The following is a 23,570-nucleotide window of genomic DNA, read 5'->3' on the forward strand; positions in this document are numbered from 1 at the left end:
AGCCCCACATCTCGCTTCTCTCACGAGACAGCGGTTATGGCTGTGCATTTAATGTACATCCATGCAAGTAGCGAGTATTAAAACCTCACAGAGATCAATGGACTAGGACCAGCCTGCTGCAGTCTCTACCCACCCTTTCACAGCTCGTCACAGTGGGAGGGGTCAGCGAGGCTTTCTCACCTCATCCCGCCCCGTGACAAGCTGCGAAAGGGTGGCGCCTTACAGCACCAGTGTTTGATTGACAATTCACCTCTTTGTCAGGAGGGGGGTTAGTTTATAGTGTTGCACACTATGGGGTCTATTATTATGTCAGGCGGATCGCCACCACCCGCATGGCGGTGGCAATCCACCCAAAATCATCCCCTGCCCGCCTCCCATTTCCCCCGCTATATTATGATGGTAGGGGTGACCGTGGCGGACGGGAAGACCGTCCTCCGCTTTTCTGCCCGGTTGACGAGTCGACCTGGCGGAAAAGGGTTGAATATGGGGGTGGTGTCTGCTAGACACCGCCATCTTTATTACAATGGCTGCGGGAAGCAGCCTTTCCGTGGCGGAGTTGCCGCCACGGAAAGGCATGTGGTTTTCTCAGTTGGGGGCCTGTCGCAGGCCCCCAGGATGTTGGGGGATGAGGGGGCACATGGGGGTACCTATGGTACCCCCTTGCATTTGCATGGATGATGTGGCAGGCACCGCTCGGTGCTTGCCACGTTGGGCATGCAAATGCACAAGTTCCTGTTTTGCTTTGCGGCAGGTGCTGCTGATAGTTCAGCTGATCGCAACACAAAACTGCAAAATGCGCCCGCCAGTGGGGTGGGCGCATCCTAATTGTGCATGCAGGACCGCCGCAACTACTGTGGGCGGTCCAATTCCCGGGGCGAACGTAATAGACCCCAAAGTCTTTGCCAGGCTGATGACCTAACAGGCTTAAACACAAACTTGGCTTGGAATTCACCAGCTATGCCCACTCAAGTACGCTCCCAATTCTTTTTTATTTTTGCAATGATTAGGATCTGATTTCCATCCATGATAAGCGTGGGAACGCTGATCCCCAAGGTTCCTATTTACTTTGATCTCTACTTTGATGCTATGGCCAAGTGTGCACCTGCTGCTGCACGAGGATACAAAGCCCATCCGCCTCCTATGAAGATTGGAAATCAGGACTTTAGTGTCTACAGATCACTTAAAACTTTTCAAGTTCTGTTTTTCCCTGATGCCAAGAACAGAGGCGTTCCATGAGACAGGCGGACACTCTCTCTTGGTACAGGCTCAACTCCTTTCAGGGAATGTCTCAGAAACACCATCTGAGCATGTGCAGAGGGGCTGCCTAACAGGCCATCAGGGTAAACCTGACCAGCAAATGCAAAGTGAATCTTTGCTATTCAAATAGTTGCGGGTCCTTAATCCAGGACTATTTGCCTTCTCTGCTGTGCTGTTTATACAACCGTCGCCTTTTGTGTTTGCGCTTCACTGAAGCATAGAACCACACAAACATTGTTACCACCAACTCTTATCCTGTTCGCTGGTTACCCTCTGGACTGGACGGGGCTGGTGTGGGCCTGGCTATGATGCAAATGATATAGCGCTTACTGCACTCTAAATTGTATGGGTGCATTATACTCATGGTTCAAACGCACTCACATATATTTGTATCATTTGCAGTGTATTATGTTTATTAAATGCATTTATTCAACATCCTAAGCATAGAAATGCAATGCGCGCCTTTAAATAGAATTTACATGTATTCGAGACACTATCATTCCTGTATGCATAATGTGCAGGATGACATTATATTCATATCAATGTAACTGTGTGGTGTTTAAGTTGCCTCCATTGTAGGCCCAGAGCTACAAGTTGTTGACAGTTTAAAAATCCTTGGTTGCTAAAGAAATAATTAAATGAATCTCTTGTGTGTGCCAGGACAGTATGCTCTCATCCCACTGCATGTACAAGAATTCAACCTCGTTATTCTTAGTTTAAGCAAATAACAGGAATGTCTTTGAAGAGTCTGAGAAGCTGGAGGGGGGATACCTTCTGTGCCTGGCCTATCTGAACCTCAAGGCCACTGGAAGACAAGAAGAACTTAATTAAAGAAGCAATGGAAAGCTACTAGGGAACCTTGCAAGTGAAACAATTCGTCATGTGATACATTTAGGGGGGCTGAGTTTTGTCTTTTTGTATGATGCGCAGGGACAGAAGATCAGGAGCATTTTAAGAGCGACCTCCATAGCCTTAAGCTATTTTGACCCATTTGACGTGAGTACTTCTTAGGAAGTCTACATGTGCTGACCCCTTTGGGAAAGAAGTTAGGTGATATAGCCAGGAACCCCAATGAGAGTAGTGTAGGGAACGATAACTTATGCTTTCCTTCCTAATGAATAAGGATTTAGACTCAACTTTCAATTCTATGTTGTATTTTAATTCTGGAGTTCGTCACATTATGCCTTTTATGCCGAATTAATGATATTCGTCGGTTTGGCTCTGTATTGATTTTTATGTACCTATATTCACTGATTCTCAGATGTGTTTACATCCAATTATTTTTGGCCTTTTAATAAAATCCATAAACTGAAATTCGGAGTCCGTGGTCTTTTAAGCATGACTAAGTTGTAAGTATAATCTTGACGTGTTTACTCCCCTCAACCACTTTCAGCATGCAAATAAAAGACCATCAGCTAAATTTGGAAGGGAAGGCAAGGACTAAATTTAGCGTAATCACAAATATAAAACTGAGTATGAACGAGCACTGTCCACTTAGGTGTGGTTCTAAAACAGAATGGAATAAGTTTGCTGGTACAATATACAATGTCACTGTTCATTGGCACTGACCTCAAATTTGTCCGGCGATCCGAACTCAAGGATGTGCGTGAAGGTTGGCGGCTCCTTGCCCTGGATGTTGTACATCATGTCATGTAAGATATGAAGGGTCCAGTTTGTGCCTGAAACACAGCAATGCAGCCATTAAGATACAGAAAAGGCCAGGTCAGCCTAATTTCATTAGGTACTGATACTGAAAGGTCAGAGGTCGCAATATTGCATCTGTGTCACCTGTGTAAACGACCAGCTGGCTGTTGTCCCTGCAGAGGGAGCGGGTTTGTTTTCAGCTGGGTACTTGGGAACCCACCCATGAGGAGGCGGGCATTCATTTCAGGGGTCAATGCACAAAGGAGAAACCCCAGTGCCCGACCCATGCTTCATATTAGGGAACATGGGAGGACGGGGAGAGGCAGGAAGTGAGGGGAACAACTATTCTATTGCAAGGAATGGCATGGAGAGCTTGGGTGGAGATAAAGTCCTTCAGAAGGAGAGCAAACAAAGCAACAGAGAGAGAGCTTATCATTATAGAAGTGACTATTGACCAGGGTGCCGGCCAAAGAGTATATCATATCTGGTATTTACCCAGCAGCAGGCAAAATAGTACATAATCTCTGCAGTTTAGCAGGTCTCAGGCTAATAGGAGAGATGATGAGCAATTTGACTAGTGTCTGGGTAAATAATGTGAAGGAGGTCTTCATTTTGTTGACCAAGAACTACAAATTGGCTCCCGGCAATGATAGGGTAGTGGCCATCTTTTAATGCGGCTGCGGCGTGTGTAAAGCAATTGAAAGTAAGTGCACATGCAAATGTGCAATAGTATATGCAAATGAATGTGGGTACAATAAGTTTTGCTGTTTATAAATGAAAATCAATTTTAAATGAAACATTTGTTGTTTGAATATTCAAATAAGACGTTTAGTAATCAAACTTCAATTTTCGGAGCTTTAGTATAAGTCACACATATATTGTGGACTGCAGTCTAGGAGTATTTTTCTGCCTGCAAAGAATAATGAATGTGCTTTTAAAACATGTTACATAAATGCGTTATTCACTCATTCATTGTTTTTTAATTCTGGTGATCCACCTTTTGATGATTATTTAGGGCTGGGCTCTTTTTCTGCTTCTTGTGGAAGGCTGAGTCCTAGTTTTAGGCTTCTTTGTAAGAAAGATTGTGTCTGGCAACACAGCAGCAGTCAACAAACAGCAGCAAACAGGGAAAACAAACAGACAGGTGGTATCTGGGCTCCAGAGGGAGGGGCACATACAGTAGGTGATTAGTGCTTGGGGGGCCAATGATTTGGGACACTGGCAGGGGCTAAATTGAGTGAGACACAGTAATGGGACTTCAGTGGAATGGGGAAGTGAAAGCAGGAGACAGGCAAGCGCTGCATCTGGGTAATTCATGGGAGGAGTTCACTCAACTGCCTCTGAATAAAAATGTATTCTTCATATTATTCACCTAGTAGAGTGGGTTTCAGGTATAAATGCTTGTTGGTCCCATTTCATGAGTGGCCCCTTCAGCCACATTGATATTTTAGTCACCACATAATGGGCCAGATTTATCAAGGGCTTGCGTTGACCTTGCATCACGCAGGGTAAAGTAAAGCCAAGCACGGCCTAAAGTGATATTTACTCGTAGGGCCACCGTGCGTGGCTCTGCATGGCATACTGAATCTGGAGTAACGGAGGCAGCGCAAGTCACTGCCTTACTTTATTCTGCCCGGGGAAGATGTTCCATGGGTGGAGCGTGGGTGTTCCATGGGTGGAGCGTGGGTGTTCCATGGGTGGAGCGTGGGTGTTCCATGGGTGGAGCGTGGGTGTTCCATGGGTGGAGCATGGGTGTTCCATGGGTGGAGTGTGGGTGTTCCATGGGTGGAGCGTGGGTGTTCCATGGGTGGAGCGTGGGTGTTCCATGGGTGGAGTGTGGGTGTTCCATGGGTGGAGCATGGGTGTTCCATGGGTGGAATGTGGGTATTCCATGGGTGGAGCGTGGGTGTTCCATGGGTGGAGCGTGGGTGTTCCATGGGTGGAGCGTGGGTGTTCCATGGGTGGAGCGTGGGTGTACTATGGGTGGAGCATGGGTGTTCCGTGGGTGGAGCGTGGGCGTTCCGTGGGTGGAGCATGGGTGTTCCGTGGGTGGAGCGTGGGTGTTCCATGGGTGGAGCTTAGGTGTTCCATGGTTGGAGCGTGGGTGTTCCATGGGTGGAGCGTGGGTGTTCCTTGGGTGGAGCGTGGGTGTTCCATGGGTGGAGCGTGGGTGTTCCATGGGTGGAGCGTGGGTGTTCCATGGGTGGAGCGTGGATGTTCCATGGGTGGAGCGTGGGTGTTCCGTGGGTGGAGCGTGGGTGTTCCGTGGGTGGAGCGTGGGTGTTCCGTGGGTGGAGCGTGGGTGTTCCGTGGGTGGAGCGTGGGTGTTCCGTGGGTGGAGCGTGGGTGTTCCGTGGGTGGAGCATGGGTGTTCCATGGGTGGAGCGTGGGTGTTCCGTGGGTGGAGCGTGGGTGTTCCGTGGGTGGAGCGTGGGTGTTCCATGGGTGGAGCGTGGGTGTTCCATGGGTGGAGTGTGGGTGTTCCATGGGTAGAGCGTGGGTATTCCATGGGTGGAGCGTGGGTGTTCCATGGGTGGAGCGTGGGTGTTCCATGGGTGGAGCGTGGGAGTTCCATGGGTGGAGCGTGGGTGTTCCATGGGTGGAGCGTGGGTGTTCCATGGGTGGAGCGTGGTGGAGCGTGGGTGGAGCGTGGGTGTTCCATGGGTGGAGTGTGGGTGTTCCATGGGTGGAGCGTGGGTGTTCCATGGGTGGAGCGTGGGTGTTCCATGGGTGGAGCGTGGGTGTTCCATGGGTGGAGCGTGGATGTTCCATGGGTGGAGCGTGGGTGTTCCGTGGGTGGAGCGTGGGTGTTCCGTGGGTGGAGCGTGGGTGTTCCGTGGGTGGAGCGTGGGTGTTCCGTGGGTGGAGCGTGGGTGTTCCGTGGGTGGAGCGTGGGTGTTCCGTGGGTGGAGCATGGGTGTTCCGTGGGTGGAGCGTGGGTGTTCCGTGGGTGGAGCGTGGGTGTTCCGTGGGTGGAGCGTGGGTGTTCCATGGGTGGAGCGTGGGTGTTCCATGGGTGGAGTGTGGGTGTTCCATGGGTGGAGCGTGGGTGTTCCATGGGTGGAGCGTGGGTGTTCCATGGGTGGAGCGTGGGTGTTCCATGGGTGGAGCGTGGGTGTTCCATGGGTGGAGTGTGGGTGTTCCATGGGTGGAGCGTGGGTGTTCCATGGGTGGAGCGTGGGTGTTCCATGGGTGGAGCGTGGGTGTTCCATGGGTGGAGCGTGGGTGTTCCATGGGTGGAGCGTGGTGGAGCGTGGGTGTTCCATGGGTGGAGCGTGGGTGTTCCATGGGTGGAGTGTGGGTGTTCCATGGGTGGAGCGTGGGTGTTCCATGGGTGGAGCGTGGGTGTTCCATGGGTGGAGCGTGGTGGAGCATGGGTGTTCCATGGGTGGAGCGTGGGTGTTCCATGGGTGGAGTGTGGGTGTTCCATGGGTGGAGCGTGGGTGTTCCATGGGTGGAGCAAGGGTGTTCCATGGGTGGAGCGTGGTGGAGCATGGGTGTTCCATGGGTGGAGCGTGGGTGTTCCATGGGTGGAGTGTGGGTGTTCCATGGGTGGAGCGTGGGTGTTCCATGGGTGGAGCGTGGGTGTTCCATGGGTGGAGCGTGGGTGTTCCATGGGTGGAGCGTGGGTGTTCCATGGGTGGAGCGTGGTGGAGCGTGGGTGTTCCATGGGTGGAGCGTGGGTGTTCCATGGGTGGAGTGTGGGTGTTCCATGGGTGGAGCGTGGGTGTTCCATGGGTGGAGCGTGGGTGTTCCATGGGTGGAGCGTGGGTGTTCCATGGGTGGAGAGTGGGTCTTCCATGGGTGGAGCGTGGGTGTTCCATCGGTGGAGCGTGGGTGTTCCATGGGTGGAGCGTGGGTGTTCCATGGGTGGAGCATGGGTGTTCCATGGGTGGAGAGTGGGTGGTCCAGGGGTGGAGCGTGGGTGTTCCATGGGTGGAGCGTGGGTGTTCCGTTGGTGGAGCGTGGGTGTTCCATGGGTGGAGCGTGGGTGTTCCATGGGTGGAGTGTGGGTGTTCCATGGGTGGAGCGTGGGTGTTCCATGGGTGGAGTGTGGGTGTTCCATGGGTGGAGCGTGGGTGTTCCATGGGTGGAGCGTGGGTGTTCCATGGGTGGAGCGTGGGTGTTCCATGGGTGGAGCGTGGGCGTTCCATGGGTGGAGCGTGGGTGTTTCAAGGGTGGAGCGTGGGTTTTCCCTGGGTGGAGCGTGGGTGTTCCATGGGTGGAGAGTGGGTGTTCCATGGGTGGAGCGTGGGTGCTCCATGGGTGGAGTGTGGGTGTTCCATGGGTGGAGCGTGGGTGTTCCATGGGTGGAGCGTGGGTGTTCCGTGGGTGGAGCGTGGGTGTTCCATGGTTGGAGCGTGGGTGTTCCATGGGTGGAGCGTGGGTGTTCCATGGGTGGAGCGTGGTGGAGCGTGGGTGGAGCGTGGGTTTTCCATGGGTGGAGTGTGGGTGTTCCATGGGTGGAGCGTGGGTGTTCCATGGGTGGAGCGTGGGTCTTCCATGGGTGGAGCGTGGGTGTTCCATCGGTGGAGCGTGGGTGTTCCATGGGTGGAGCGTGGGTGTTCCATGGGTGGAGCGTGGGTGTTCCATGGGTGGAGAGTGGGTGGTCCAGGGGTGGAGCGTGGGTGTTCCATCGGTGGAGCGTGGGTGTTCCGTTGGTGGAGCGTGGGTGTTCAATGGGTGGAGCGTGGGTGTTCCATGGGTGGAGCGTGGGTGTTCCATGGGTGGAGCCTGGGTGTTCCATGGGTGGAGCCTGGGTGTTCCATGGGTGGAGTGTGGGTGTTCCATGGGTGGAGCGTGGGCGTTCCATGGGTGGAGCGTGGGTGTTTCATGGGTGGAGCGTGGGTTTTCCCTGGGTGGAGCGTGGGTGTTCCATGGGTGGAGAGTGGGTGTTCCATGGGTGGAGCGTGGGTGTTCCATGGGTGGAGTGTGGGTGTTCCATGGGTGGAGCGTGGGTGTTCCATGGGTGGAGCGTGGGTGTTCCGTGGGTGGAGCGTGGGTGTTCCATGGTTGGAGCGTGGGTGTTCCATGGGTGGAGAGTGGGTGTTCCATGGGTGGAGCGTGGGTGTTCCATGGGTGGAGCGTGGGTGTTCCATAGGTGGAGCGTGGGTGTTCCATGGGTGGAGCGTGGATGTTCCATGGTTGGAGCGAGGGTGTTCCATGGGTTGAGCGTGGGTGTTCCATGGGTGGAGCGTGGATGTTCCATGGGTGAAGCGTGGGTGTTCCATGGGTGGAGCGTGGGTGTTCCATGGGTGGAGCGTGAGTGTTCCATGGGTGGAGCGTGGGTGTACCATGGGTGGAGCGTGGGTGTTCCATGGGTGGAGCGTGGATGTTCCATGGGTGGAGCGAGGGTGTTCCATGGGTGGAGCGTGGGTGTTCCATGGGTGGAGCGTGGATGTTCTATGGGTGGAGCGTGGGTGTTCCATGGGTGGAGTGTGGGTGTTCCATGGGTGGAGCGTGGGTGTTCCATGGGTGGAGCGTGGGTGTTCCATATCTCTAGTAAACCTGGGAATATATCAAAATGGTAAGTCTTTCCTGGTCAGGTGTAACTAGGAGAAATATTATTTCTCCACTTGTTTTGTCTGCGTGTGCTGCAGTGCACATAGGAAGAAGAAGACAAAGTATCAGAGGGTTGTTTTTGTGAAGAAAGGTGTCAATTCATGCACAAAAACAATCCTGGCTGCAACGCAGGCATCTCTGCAGCATGGCGCAAGGGTGCCTGCGTTGGCGCTTGACGGCCACAAGTGTGCCAGCGCAGAGGGAGAGCAGGAACGCGGCATATCTTAGTAGATATGGTGCATGCCTGCCTTTTCCATTTGACACAGCGCTGCAAGTTGCCTTTCTGTCCTTGACAGAGCTGTCTCAACAAAAGAAATCAGAAGACAAAAACAAAAATCGACATTTGAGTGACAGGCTTGCAGGCTGTACCAGACTATAGACATTGTGGAGAGGGCTGGGGAAGGAAGGAGCAGGAGCAGTATGAGGAAGATGATGGCCAGCAGGAGAAAAATCAGGAGGTGGACAACCAGGAGACCGAGGACTACCAGGTCCACAAGGACCTGGACAAGAAGTAGGGGCGAGAAGCGAATGGACCAGGATACGAAAGAGGCTAACAGGACCAGGAGACCCGAGATCTGAATGACCTGAAGGGATATAAAGGGTCAGGAAGTCCAGGAAGACTAGGAGCAAAAAGTCTATGAGGGTCAGACTCACAGGGATCCTAAACCAGGGTACAAGGACTTCATGAACCAGGGTGACCAGCAACATCGGGACTAGGAGGACCAGTGCCTGAGGGATGACCCTACCCAGGAGTAGCATTCCTAGGAGGACCACAGTCCAATGAACAAGAGAAAGGTGGAAAAGGCAAACCAGGAGAGCAAGTAGGACTAGGATGGGGCAGGAGGACTAGAGGCTAGGATGGCGTGGAAATCCATGGCCAGTGGGACCAGCAACTAAAGGGCTACCAGAACAAAGACCAGAACTACATGGACCAGTGGGTCAGCAGCAGAAGGATTAGGTACAGACAAACCAGAAGACTAGATAAAACCGGGGGAGCAGGACCAAGAGGACTGATAGATAACAGTAGAGGGGAGATTATGAAAAGTACACAGCCAGTAACCTGTGAAACAGGAGACCCAAGATCCAAAGGACCAGGGGCAGGAATACATGAGATGGTGACCACGAAAAGCTAAGAACCATGCGGGCAAGGAGCAGGTGGGCGAGGGCCATGAGGATCAGAACCTGATTAACAAGGACTATGAAGATCACTGCCTGGAAGTTAATGGGCAGCAGAACTAGCAGACGAAGATAAGCTGACAAGAGACTAGGAAGACCATGGGAGCCACCATCAGAAGACCAGAGCAAGAAGGAGGAGGTGAACTAAAAGGATAATGACTAAAAGGAATGGAAACAGGGCCAAGAGGATCATGAAGATCAGAATCTAGGGGACCAGGGCTAGGAGAACCAAGTATTGAAGAACAATCATTATGAGTAGCAGGACCAGGGTGAGGAAGATCTGACGTAAGAAGGCAAACCAGCATCTGGAAGACCAAGTGGAATGGACAGCGGTGCAAAGGAGGACCAGGACCAAAATGACCAGGCTCAAGAGGACCCAAACAAGGAGAAACTGGATCAACAGGACCTGGAGCAATGGCTGCAGTGCCAGCAGGAATAAAAGGATAAGAAACAGGTCCAGGAGGACCTGGGCAGCCTAATTGAGGAGGACGCAGACTAAGAGGACCAGACATGAGAGGCCATTTGGACCAGGACCTGCGCTGCCAGGGCTAGGAGGTTTAGGGCATAGGAGAACCAGGACAAGGTGATCATGGCCATGAGGGCCAGAAAGTAACAGAGCTTGATGGACCAAGACTGTGGGAAACAAGAAAGGCCAGGATGGCCAAAATGCAAGGTTTATGATAACAAGCACAATAGTACAAGACGGACCAGGACAAACAAGATCAAGGAGACCAAGGCTAGGATGGCTGGTGAACCAGGTTCGGACGAAGAAGCCCAAGAGAACCCAAACAGTAAGGACCAAGATGATAAGTGCCAATGGGCACAAAATCGTAAGATGGACATGGGCTATGAAAAACAAGTACAGCATGGCCTTGGCCAGGAGTGCCAGATAGGTGAGACCAGAGACGCAGGCAATCAGAGCTAGAAGGAAAGAGTTTTAAGATCACCAGGAAACAACGGATTGGGGGGCATGGAAGATCAGGGCAAGGAGACTCAGGATTCTGTGTATCAAGAAGACCAGGATGTGGAGGAAAATGAGGATTAGGACCCAGGGCATCGGTACAAGGATGACCAAAGCCCGATTTCCAGGTCAGAGGGCCAGGAACAGGATAGACAAGAAGATGAGGAACAGGAAAGCTAGGCCCAGGAGGATGAAGAAAGGAGGATCATTATCAGTTTGTGAGGAAGAACAAGGACAGGGAGCAGGAGGGCCAGGAGGATCAGGACCAGATCCAGGAAGACTAAGGAGAGTAGGCCTGGGAGGCCAGGAGGTCCATGATTATTAGACCAGGGCCCAGAGGGACCAGAACCTGGGTGTAGCAAGACCAGGGTGAGAAGGAACAGAACAGACAGAGCAGGGAAGACTGAGGAGATTAGGAACATGGATATTATGGCCAGTAGAGCTAGGGGACCAGAATAAGCTAGCAAGATGAAGGGGTCAGTACCAATGATACCAAGAGGACCAGAAAAAAGAGGATTAGAGGGGTCAACAACAAGAGGACCAGAAACATGCCTAGAAGTGCCAGGAGGACCATGATCATTGGACCAGGCACAGAGGACCAAGACCTGGGGTAGCAAGACCAAGGTGAAGCAGATAAGCAGGGCCAGAACAGCCAGGAAGACCAGGGTGGATGGACCTGGATGTCCAGCAGCACCAAGACCAAGATGACGAGGCTCAGAATGACCCAAACAAAGAGAACCAGGACCAAGAGGGCCCAGACCATTGGATGCATTGTTGGAAGAACCATGAAGTTAAGGCACAGAGCCAGTAGAACCAAGATGATCCAAACCAGGAAGACAAGGGCTAAGAGGTTAAGGCCTAGGGGAACCAGGACACAAGAGGTCAGGTGGACTGAGTGGATCAGGAGGTCAAAGAACTAATTAGATGAACAAGGAGAGAAGGACCGGAAGGACCAGGTCAAGTGGATGGGGGTCAAGAGGAACAGGAAGGTATAGTAAGAGCTAGGAGAAGGAAGCCTTGTAAGACTAGGATGGCCATCTTTACCAGATCCACGAGGATCAGGAATCCAAAAGATCCAAACAAGGAGGACCAGAAAAAAAAGCATCCATTCTAGTGGGCACAAACTAGGAAGAGAACACTGACTCAGTGGACCGGTAATAGGATGGCCATTGCTGGGCAAACCAGACTGAGTGGATAAGACTAGCGGAACAGAACCTGAAGAATCAAGAGTAGACGGCCAGGCAACCAGAGCCAGCAAGGCAAGACCTAAGAGGACCCAGGCAAAGAGGGACAGTGGGACCACAACCCCGGGGAAATAATAAGATAAAATCACAGAGGCCCAGGAGAATCAGGACCAGGCAAACCAGGACAAGGAGCACTGGGGTAAGGAGGAAAAGGAGGGCCAGGATGACAGGAGCCATGATGATCAAGCCGGGTGGCTAAGAACAGGATAAGTTGAAAAAGGAGGATCAGAACTAAGTGGACACTTTATTGCAGAACCAGGATGACAATAAGCAGGAGACCCAGAGCCAAGAGAATCATGACACAATGGAAAAGGACCAGGATAACTAGTTAGGTCAGGAGAAGGTGGCATAGAGCCATTAGGATCAGGGACCAATTGGGGAAGGGTAGGTGCAATAAAATGATCTGAATAAGCAGCACCAGGAACAGGGCTGGGAGGACTAGAGAGGTAAGAACAAGGGGACCAGGACCTGAAGCAACAACTGGGGCAGGAGGACTGGGAACTGGGGTATCAGGACCAAGCTGGCAAGGATCAGGGGGGGCAGGACAACCAGAGCCACAAGGACCAATAAGACCAAACCAGGACCAAAATCAACAAGCCCTACCCAAGAGAACTTAATGAGGACCAGGAGCAGTGAACACAGTGCCAGTTGAACCATAGGGACCAGGGCAAGGAGAAGTGAGATGACCCATACCAGGAAGACTAGGGGTGTCAGAACAAGGACAACAGGGAAAGATGGAGAAGGACCCAGCAGACCAGTTGGATCAGGGTGAGGATCAGCAGTATCAGGACCAGAAGGCCCTGGAAGGACTGATACACGGATGGGCCAGAGGACAACCAGGAAGACCAGAGTCAGGAATCAATAAAAAACTGGTGCCAGGTTTAAACATGAAGCAGAGTTGCTTCCCGCAGGGAATGGCACTATTCCATATTTCATAGCTGTGTGTTTCCAAAAGATATTTGGTCACAAAACCCAACAGGGGCACTCCTTGTAAGTGATCACAGTAAAGGCTTCTTGTTTAGACTTGTTGAATTTTATTCATTCAAAAGAAAAAAGTTCATTTGCTTCACTTAATTCTTATTTCATATCAGATATTTCAAAAGCATCATGAAATTATATGGGTTTTGAACATATTCCAACCTCCAATGCATTTCGAGCAGATTGTCCGCTCTTCATCAGGGAGTGCATTCTAAAATAGATACAATGCAACCAATGAATTCAGGTTCAACACGAAAGTATACATATTATAGGTACATTAATGCAATTATCATCACTCAATAGTAAGCAACACTTCTATGATACAATGTGACTAGTGTGCTGGATTGACCTTATGACCCAAGTGAAAAACGTGCTATGTAAAAATGCTGCAACAGGTCAACTACTCACGTAATCAGATTGTCGAGATTGAGGTAAATCTGAAAAAAGTAATCGGAATCGCGTGTCAGACAATGAGAGGGCTGACATTTAAGAAAAGAGCTCGACTCGCGCTTCGAGAAATAACCAAAGCGCTTCAAGAAAGCAGCGTAACGTTTTCAGGACTTCTTACCTGAATTTAGATGAAAAACGCGCGTTCAGTAGATCGTCCGGTACACCGTGGGCGGTGATGTTAGTAACGATCGGGTTGCCGATTTAAACGCGAGTGTTAGAGTAAATAGTGAGCATAGTAAGATGGACTGGAGTAAACAGTCACGTGATCAAGAGCCAAAGGGTGACGGCCATCTTAAGGTGGTAAAATACCAGCGTATAAAGTTACAATACTGAGTGCAAAGTTTCAAATCTGTCAAAATCTAAAATAACAAATAATGAAAATCAAATTCACATGTTCAGAAGATAAAGAGCAATATAAACAATATTCAGAGAATATTATAAATAGCAAACGAATTCAGTCCGTTCATTTAAACCATTCGGTTTTAGAGCCTGTAAGTGATAAATCCAGTAATTCTCTCTGCGCAATAGTTCTTTGTTGTTATCTTTTCCCTCCGTTTTTTCAACAATTTCCAGTATGAGGAACCTTAATTGCGCAATGTTGTGTTTAAATTCAAGGAAGTGGGTAGCCACAGTGGATTTAGCATTCTTTGTCCTAATATTGGATTTGTGTTCATTGATGCGCAAACGAATTTTGCGTTCAGTTTTCCCTACATAGATTTTTCCGCAGGGACATTTTAGAAGGTAAATTACATTGTTGGTTTCACAAGTGGCAGATACTCTTAGTTTGATTTCCTGACCCCGCATGGGGTGATGAATAACATTTCCACGAATGATGTTATGGCAGTTTTGACAGTTCAAGCAAGGCATCGTGCCTGTGTACGTCTTTTTTCTTGGTTCTTTTCTCTTGATGATTTCTCCTAGGTTTCTATTCCTAGTGTAAGCAAATAGTGGAAGTTCAGTGAATGAGTTTTTAAAGTCAGGTTCCATGGTAAGCATTGGCCAGTATTTATTGATGATTTTTTTAAAAGTCTGACTAGACGTTGTGAACTTCGTAACTACCACCATCCTGGTGGTTTCTTTTCCTTTGCTTTTAGTTAGAGTTTCATTCCGTGTGATTTGTTGACATTTTAGGGACGATTTAGCAATGATGGTTGCAGGATATCCTCTTTTACTGAATCTGTCAGACATTTCTTTAATTCTTTGTTCAACTATGTGTTCATCAGATACAATTCTTTTTATCCTCAACATTTGAGATGTGGGTAAGTTATTCTTCAAGGAGTGTTGGTGATGACTTGAGTAGTGGAGAATGCTGTTTTTGTCAGTTGATTTTCTAAACATGTCCGTTTCCAAGCAATCACTTTTTTTTGATATGAGTACATCAAGAAATGTAATTTGAGTATCAGAGATTGTGTGAGTAAATTGAAGATGTTCATTAAATGAATTCCACGTTTCAATGGCCAGTCTTGCACTTTCCTCATTACCTTTCCACAACATAAATATGTCATCAATGTAGCGTTGATACATTAGGATGTGAGGCATCCACTCCAAGTTTGATAAGATGTGATCTTCCTCAAATCTTTCTATAACCAGATTCGCATACGAAGGGGCCATACAATTTCCCATGGAAGTACCGCTTAACTGGAGGAACCACTCCTCCTTCCATTTAAAGTAGCTATGGTACAACGAAAAGTTCACCAGTTCCATGATGAATACTTGCATGGTGTGTTCCAGGTTGCTATTTAACAAAGTATGTTCAATGGCTTCCAAACCTAATTGGTGAGGGATAGAAGTATAGAGTGATGATACATCAGCTGTACATAGGATGATTTCCTCTCCTTCTAGCCATTTGATTTTTTGTAGTTTTAGGATGAAGTCAGTCGTGTCTTTAGTAAAAGATTTCATTCTTTTTACACTTGGTTGTAGGTATTTGTCAATGAATTGACCAGTATGTTCGTGAATACTCCCACAAGTAGAGACTATTGGTCTAAACGGAGGGTCTGTAAGGTTTTTATGAACTTTAGGTAACATGTATATGGTCAGACTTTTGGGATTAGTGACAAGTAGAAACGATTTTGTTTTTTCTTTTATAGTGCCCATCTCTACAGCTTTTTCAACAATCTTTTTCAATATCAGACTGAATTCTTTGGTGGGGTTATTTTCAAGTTTCAGATAGGTATTAGGATCCATTATGTGTTCCAGTACTTTGTTCTCGTAATGTGAAGTGTTGATAATAACCAATCCTCCTCCTTTATCAGCTTTTTGAAAAGTAATTTCAGGGTTATTAGATAGTTTTTTTAAGGTATCCCAATCTCTTCGTATTAGGTTTTTTCTGTCGGTTGGTTTGAATTTTAAGGAATTGAGTTCTTTTTTCACCATATTTTCGAATAGGTCAAGAGTCTTGTGGCTCATGGGAGCCATGTATGTACTACGATTTTTTAAACCCATGAGTTCATCATCTTCCTCTGTTTCATCAGTTGTTTGGGTTTGTATCACATTGAGGTTGTGCACTTGTCCTACTTGTTTGACTATTCCATATTTCTACACCCTGCCCAAGACGCACAACAATTGCATGCCCCCTCCTAGGTGCCCTATCGTCTCTGGCATTGGATCCTTACTCAAACCTTTGTCACGTTACTGTAATTTTTTTCTGACACCCCTGATTCAGAAGACCACCACCTACCTCAAAGATACCAAGAGCTTGTTAGCCCTACTCCAAGATCTCAAAGTTGATACTGAGTCCACATTTCTGGTCTCATTGGACATCGAGGGCCTGTACACCCGTATCCCCCAGGATGAGATCATCAGGGTTCGAAGTGAGGCTCTGGATGCAGCACCATGGGATTTTAACATACCCAGGAGTTTCATCATTGACTGCGCTACATTAGCATTGAAGCAGAATTTCTTTGAGTATTATTATTATTATTATTATAATTAAATTCGTTTTGTAACGCACACAGCTACCCAAAAAGGGTTTCCCGGTGCCTATCACACAAATTGCTAGAAGAGAGCATTCAAGAACCATTTGCCACTTAAAGAGCCAAGTTTTAAGATTTCTTCGAAAGCTAAGATAGGACGGGTCATTCTTCAAGGACACCGGAAGAGAATTCCAGATTTTGGGGCCAAGACAAGAAAAGGAATGGCCTTCCATTCTTGCAAATTTAAATCTGGGAATCACAAAGTCTCCGTGGGCAGTAGAGAACAGGGGAGAAGGAATGTAAGGATGGATGAGCGCTTGCAGATACGCTGGAGCCACACCTTGTTTGATTTTAAAGATGTAACACTGGGTTTTAAATGTAATTCTTTGATCAATTCTAAGTCAGTGAAGGTCACGTAAAAATGGCGAGATGGAAGCCTGTCTAGGAACTTGACAGAGAAGGCGTACTGCAGAGTTCTGAACTACCTGTAGCTTTCTCAATACCATTTGGCAGCTACCGAGATAGAGAACATTGCCGTAATCGAGGCGAGAGGTGATGACCGTGTGTTGGGTTGAGGCAGGAAGCATCCAAATGATCTTACGAAGCCACCTCAAGATCGTAAATCAGATGGCAGCAACACTCGCCACCTGTTGTCTCATATAGAGACTATCATCAATAATGATGCCCAGATTACGGACGTGGGTGACAGGTAGGGGAAAGGAGCCCATTTCCTGAGGCCAGTGATGAGGGCCCCATAGGTCCTTGTGCTTGCCCAGGATAAGGACCTCAGTCTTATCCTCATTTAACTTCAAAAAGTTAAGGCGCATCCACTCTGTCATTTGCTATAGGCCGCATTGAAGGGCAGATGTCGTAGCGCCTTTAGTGATGAAAAGCGAAAAGACAATCTGCGTATCGTCCGCATACGAATATAGGGAAAGACACGCCTCTTGCACAATCTCTGCCAGAGCTCTGACATAGATTTTGAAGAGCAGGGGACTTAAAATAGATCCCTGTGGGACTCCATATGCTGATACACAGATCTTAGATGATGCCTTAGCAGAGAAGACTTGGAAAGTGCGACCATCAAGGAATGAAACAAACCAGGATAGGGCAATACCGTCCAGCCCAAGAGACCTAAGGGCATTTAGCAAGGTGTTATGCAACACAGTATCAAATGCAGCACTCAAATCTATTAGAATGAGTGCCGCAGTTTCCCCTTGATCTAAATGCTGGCACAGGTTTTTTAGTAACCCCAAGCAGAGCGGTTTCAGTTGAAAAGTTGGCTCTGAACCCGGATTGTGAATATTGAAGAAAGCCAACTTTGTCTATGTGTTGTGTCAATTGGGTGTTGATATATTTCTCCAAAATGTTGGAGAATGCTGGAAGCAGAGATATAGGTCTAAAGTTAGATAGTACAGAAGGATCTGCTCCGGCCTTTTTCAACAACGGAATGACCATGGCTCGCTTCCACGCGTGGGGTACCAAGGCCCCCGCATAGAGGCGTTGAGAAGATCTATAAGGACGCCTTTAGATGTGGCAGAGAGCTGACGAAGGATGTTAATAGGCAAAGGATCAAGAGGAGACCCAGATTTAATACTGTTTAAACAAGTTTGGAAAGACTTCTCATCAAATGGGTGCCAAGAAAAAATCTTGGCAATCTGGTCACATTTACTGAGATATGTAGGGTCAGAGTACAAAGGTGACCTGTACCTACAGTCAACAGGGACTTCAAAGGGCAGTACTTTCGCCCCAAGCGTAGCCGGGCTGTACACCTATGATTTCGAGTGTAAACACATACTGTCAGCGGATAATCCTTACTCGTCCTACGTGTCCTTTTGGAAGAGGTACATAGATGACGTGTTTTTTATTTGGCAAGGATCAGAGACCACCCTACTGGAGTTCTTCAACTGGATAAATACCTGCTATCAGAATCTAAGGGTTATGCATTCCTACCACAGAGAAGAAATGATCTACCTGGATGTGGTTATAAGGAAAGCAGGAGACAAACTACTCACCAAAACTTATTATAAACCTACAGCTAAGAACAACTTGCTGCATTTCTCCAGCTTCCACCCAAGACCATTAAGAGAGAATCTCCCATTCGGCCAATACCTCTGCCTAAGGCGCAACTGCAGCCAAGTGGAGGACGTTCGCTATCAAGCAAAAGAACTGACTAGACTGGCGAGAGCTCAAAAAAAGGCGAGGAACCTGCCGAGGGAAGCCCTTTTGGAAGACAATCCAAGACACACTGAAGAAATACCACTCATGTGTGTCACAACGTACAGCGTTGCTCCGAATGCTATCAGCAAATCTATCAGGAAGCATTGGTGGATCCTTGAGAGCAACTACATCAAGTGGGAGAACCCACTATTTTGGTACCGGAAAGCTAAAAGTATTAAGGACACACTGGTACACACCCGTCCTAGAAGATCTGGACCTGAGGAGGACAACACTGTTCTCAGGGCCTGGGGGCTCCCCAAAGTCACAGGCCACTTCCCATGTGGTTCATGTAGTGTGTGTTGTCTGACTACTGCCACTAAGACTCTAGACCTGGAGCTGGCAAAACATGGGCTCGCGCTCACACAAACTGCAACTACACCAACGTGGTGTACTTGAATACATGCTCCCGTGGTTCCAGATATGTAGGGATGATGACACAGAAAATTAAGCAGCGGGTGTGTGAACATCGCAGCAATATCCGTTATCGTAAGAACACCACTGAACTTATGGAGCATTTTTTACAGTTCAATCACACGCCCAATAACATGTTTTGGACCGTGATCAAACGTGATCAGAGGTTGTTTGAGAAGGAGCAACGCTGGATCTACAGACTTTGTACCAATCTACGTAGGTTAAATGATAATATACCCTGGGGCACAGTCATGAGACGCTAATCATCCAGTGTAATGTGGAGGTTCTGGAATCCACTCTTCTTACATCCACAATTCTAGACACTCTATCCCCATCTTAGAGCAGTAGTTTAACTTACATGGGACCCCGGCTTTAACTTCACTCTGCTGTATTTCAGTTCAATTTAGCTAGTCCCACTGTTCTGTCTCTCTATTTTAACCTTGCCGGCATGATCAGCCGTCGATAAACACACCCGGATAGTACTATGAGAGTTTATTTATTTAATTTTATTAAGAAAAAGAAGACTCCACTCGTACACCAGGGTCCACAACTAGTGCTTTATTCTTTAAGTTTCCCCCTGGGTTCTGTGCCTGCATTCTGCTTTATTCATAGGATCCTGTTAACCTGTATTTGTGGCATTTTTGTGATGGAGTCTTATTTGCATGAACATGCGGGATCAGTGAGACTGACGATTCACATAAATTACCTTCTCATGAAGTTAGAGCACCAAATACAGAGAACATTCCTACTCAAGCACTGTGGTTAGCGGCCTAGTCTTGGTCCGAATCCGCATCATGAGACTGCAAGCGTCACACGCACCCGTTCGGTCTCCTGGTATATTTACCATACTCCACAGATCCCAAATTAACATTTGGGTCCATGGAGGGCAACCAGTAGCTGCCGAACGGGCGTGGTCCTTCAGTGAAGAAAGTAATCATGTTCCTTTTTGGGGGTGTTCGGATTCGGCCAAGTGAGTGCGTTCCATGCTCATCTATTTTTCCGTTACTTTTAGGGCTTGAACTGATGTCAAGCGCCCGCACCGGGACACATGTTGAGAAGTCCACTACTTTTTTACTTTGTCATGAATACATTTGCCTGCATTACTGTAAACGTGAATTTTGACTCTCTCACGTTTTAACAGTAGAGTCATTTTCCTTGTTTTGAAGTACGAATTCCAACCAATTTGGTGTTTGGCGGCATTTAACGCGCCATTTTTCTACACCTACCATAAGGTGAAGGAGCATATTTAGCATTCACCTGGTTGGCTTAGTGTATGAATGTTCAGTCAGGGCTGAGACAGTGGCCACATATGAGGAGCGGTACAAAAGGGGGTGGTGATGGACGGAGCATCTGAATCAATCAAACACTCACACCCAGTCAAAAGATCTGGGTTTAATCCATCACCGGTTTCTGGCATTCCAGCCGTCTTCAGCCCGGCTTGCTTGAATCCAGTGGCAAAGTGAGCAAGGGACTCACGTCTGAGCATACCCTGCCACACTTATGGCAGCCAAAGCCGGGCTGAAGACAGCTGGAATGCCAGAAACCGGTCCTCGGATGCTTGTTTCCGGTCCAGGGAAGACATGGCTTGGCAGTTCGGGTTGGACTGTTCCCATGAGGCACAGGGTCAGACTGATTTGCATATAGCCATGTCTGAACTTGGGTGGCAGAGTGGGCTAAAGAACGGTGATGGATTAAACCCAGATCGTTTGACTGGGTGTGAGTGTTTGATTGATTCAGATGCTCCGTCCATCACCACCCCCTTTTGTACCACATATGACGAGAGCGCAACGATAAACGCATAAAGCACAAAACGAAGAAGTTGCCTATGCGTATGAGCAACGAGACAATCTTTGCAAATATTATTGTGTTTGTGTTTATGTATGATTGTTCTTACAGATCCTTAACGGCTTTCGGAAATCCTGAAACGCTGAACTGGATAAACCGTGAGTTTGTTCGATACACCCCCACAGGTTAGGGTGCACCTTAGCGTGCGCATACCGCCGTGGAGGTTTGGTCCTGATGAAATCTTTGCAAAAAGCACATAAAAGCAGAAACATGTTGACCACTTTTAACAGACTTGACAAATTGGATGCGTCTGGTCAATTTAGCTAGGTAGTCTTCATCCTACTCACCTGTTTTTACTGTTGCCTGGTTTGCCACCATTAAAGTTTTTGGGGAATAAAGCGGGGCATCTTTTAAATCTCACACCTTTTTCATTATCACGTACATGTTTCACAAAAAACCAGCTCCGCTGTAACCAGGCGTTGTAGCACAGCATCTCTGGTCGGGACCCAATGATGAAGCAGGTCACCAACTAGGTTGGAGAGTGAGGGTTCTTCTTAAACCAAAAGGTTTTTCTGTTTGTTGCCTTTTCCCTCTCTTTCGTCCATTAATTTTGTCTCACTCTTCAATTGTTTTTGCCAGACTCAACAGGTAGCAGGGTGACTAGGACCAGTTGGAATAGGGCCAGGATGATGGCCAGGAGGATCAAAGCAAGCACAAGGAGATGATGGACGGAGCACTGAAACTTTTCAGACACTCACTCCCTCCCAATCATAGATCTGGGTTGACTCCATCATCATTCTTTAGCTCATTTCGCCACCTCAGTTCAGACCCAGCTGTATGCAAATCAGTCTTGACCCTGTGCCTCATGGGAACAGTCCACCCGAACTGCCAAGCCAGGTCTTATTTTAGGCACAGACATTGCTTGGGAACCCTTGGAGCAGCCCATCTAGAGTGATGGCTTGGATTAACCAGCTCAGCGTCAACACGTGATATATCACGCAATCCAGCTGATTTTGAAAGTGAGATAAATAAATAAAGCTTGTATCAAATGACATCACCCCATGTAACAGGTGGGCCAGCCAGCACCCTCGCTGCCTGCTGATGGTAAATATATCCAGAGGGAAAAGAGTTCCTCATATTTTTGCATATGAATGGTCTGTGTCGCAGTTGATGATACTTGCGGAAACCCAACTCTAACTCCTGAGTTCAGATCCAGTGGCTGATCACTCCGATCTCGCTTGCACTGCCGTACACAGTGGGGAAACAGATGTCCGGTAAGGCTCTGACCGCGCCTTTTATTGGCCCGTCTGAGACCAGTTACTGCGGAGATCGGGGCTCTGAACAGTGGGAATTGTAGCTCCCATGGTTAGACATGGGTAAGTAAACAGTCTGGGAAAACCTCTGAAAGCGTTTGCAACGTAGATCACGCATCACACATCATGTAAAATATGACAGGGTTATAAAATACCCGAAGAGTGTATTCCTTTAATATGTTGAAACTTTGATGTTAATACTGCACATTATTGCACGGCACTGAGAGGTACTTGTTCAAAGTGATAGTTTTAAAACATTTTTTAAAAAGTGCGAAGAGCCCCTGCAGTCGGAAGATCAGGAAAGGAGGAGCGAATGCAGCGTTAGGCCAGAGCTGTAGACTACGGACCTGGGAAACTGAGTTAGAGTCTCGTCATCGGCAGAACATCCTATTATCTGGGTCAAATCACTTATACTCTAAGGGCCTCATTTATCAGGCTGTGCGTCACTTTTACGCCGCCGGTGCGTCACTTTTTGTGACGCACCAGTGGCGTAAAAAATGCGCCTTGTTGAGCCATATTTACAAAGTGACGCATCTAAGCAGATGCGTCACTTTGTAAACTGCTGCGCCCATTATACCTGCGCCAGGTATAATGTATGCAAGGGGGGCGTATTGACGCAAGGAAGGGTCGTAGAAGTGATGCAGTGAAATCTATGAGATTTCACTGCATCACTTTTAGGACACCGTTGGATCAAAATCTTGCGCCTGCCTCACAGCAGGCGTAAGACTGACGCAGGCCCTTTCACATGGGGCTTGCCCCATGTGAAAGGACGCATTGCTGGAGTTGCGTCACTTTTGTGACACACTCCAGCAATGCGTCACTTTTGCGCTTACAGATACGTCAGAAATACTGACGTATCTGTAACTCCTTGCGACATGATGCGTCATACATTAAATATGACGCATCAGGAATGTCGCAAGGAGTGCGCACTGAGAAGTGACGCATCGCTGCTTTCACGCAGCAATGCGTCATTTCTCATAAATAATGCCCCAAGTTTGTACAAAAACGAACGTTTCCTTGAGTAAAGTAACTGTGCTCATGTAAAGTGTTCTAATAATAGATTCGGGTAGTGTTTGCACTATATAAACATGCATTTTAAAAAGAATAGGAGACAGAGTGAGTGATGAGGTTTATAAAATACTCGAAGAGTGTATTTCTTTAAAAAGTGGAGACTTCGATATAAATAAGGCATGTTATGGCACTTGTTCAAAGTGATAGTTTTTTTTTTTTTAAAGTGGGAAGAGCCCTTGCAGTTGAAGGTTCTGGACAGGAGGAGAGGGCGTTATGGCCAGAGGTGCAGACTATGGAGCTGGGAAACCGGGTTTGGGTTTTGGCACAACATACTGTGATCTTGGGCTAATCGATTAATCTCTCTATCCCTGCAAAACCGAACGTGTCCTTATGTACAGTAACTGCTGCTCACGTAAGGGGCCATATATTTTTTTTCGGTCGCACATCGTTACTTGCGGCCGCCATTTTGTTTTTGAATTGTTGCCGCCCCGACTTTCTCCTCATGACGCTCAAGTGCCTCTTTCATTATTTTATGCCCCACATGCTTTCCGGTGAATATTGACAGCAAACACTATTTTTCTAGGATGTCATTTTTATTTCTTTTGCCACTCATATGTTGCATGAAGCGCACGTCATCTTTTGG

General features: G+C 48.0%; 1 protein-coding gene across 1 annotated transcript in view; it reads right to left on the reverse strand.

Annotated features, from left to right (window-relative positions):
* The window catches only part of LOC147672978 (sulfotransferase 6B1-like), a 111,271-nt gene extending 108,083 nt beyond the window's left edge, over window positions 1-3,188 (reverse strand). The window contains exons 1-2 of the mRNA XM_086947851.1: window positions 3,122-3,188; window positions 2,827-2,936 (exon numbers count right to left, since the gene is read on the reverse strand). Coding sequence (XP_086803977.1) covers window positions 2,827-2,936; window positions 3,122-3,188 — 177 coding nt within the window. The remainder of the gene's footprint in view (window positions 1-2,826; window positions 2,937-3,121) is intronic.
* Between the last annotated feature and the right edge of the window lie 20,382 nt (window positions 3,189-23,570).

The sequence above is a fragment of the Lissotriton vulgaris genome (genome assembly GCF_964263255.1).
Source record: "Lissotriton vulgaris chromosome 7 unlocalized genomic scaffold, aLisVul1.2 SUPER_7_unloc_1, whole genome shotgun sequence".
Taxonomy (NCBI): Eukaryota; Metazoa; Chordata; class Amphibia; order Caudata; family Salamandridae; genus Lissotriton; species Lissotriton vulgaris.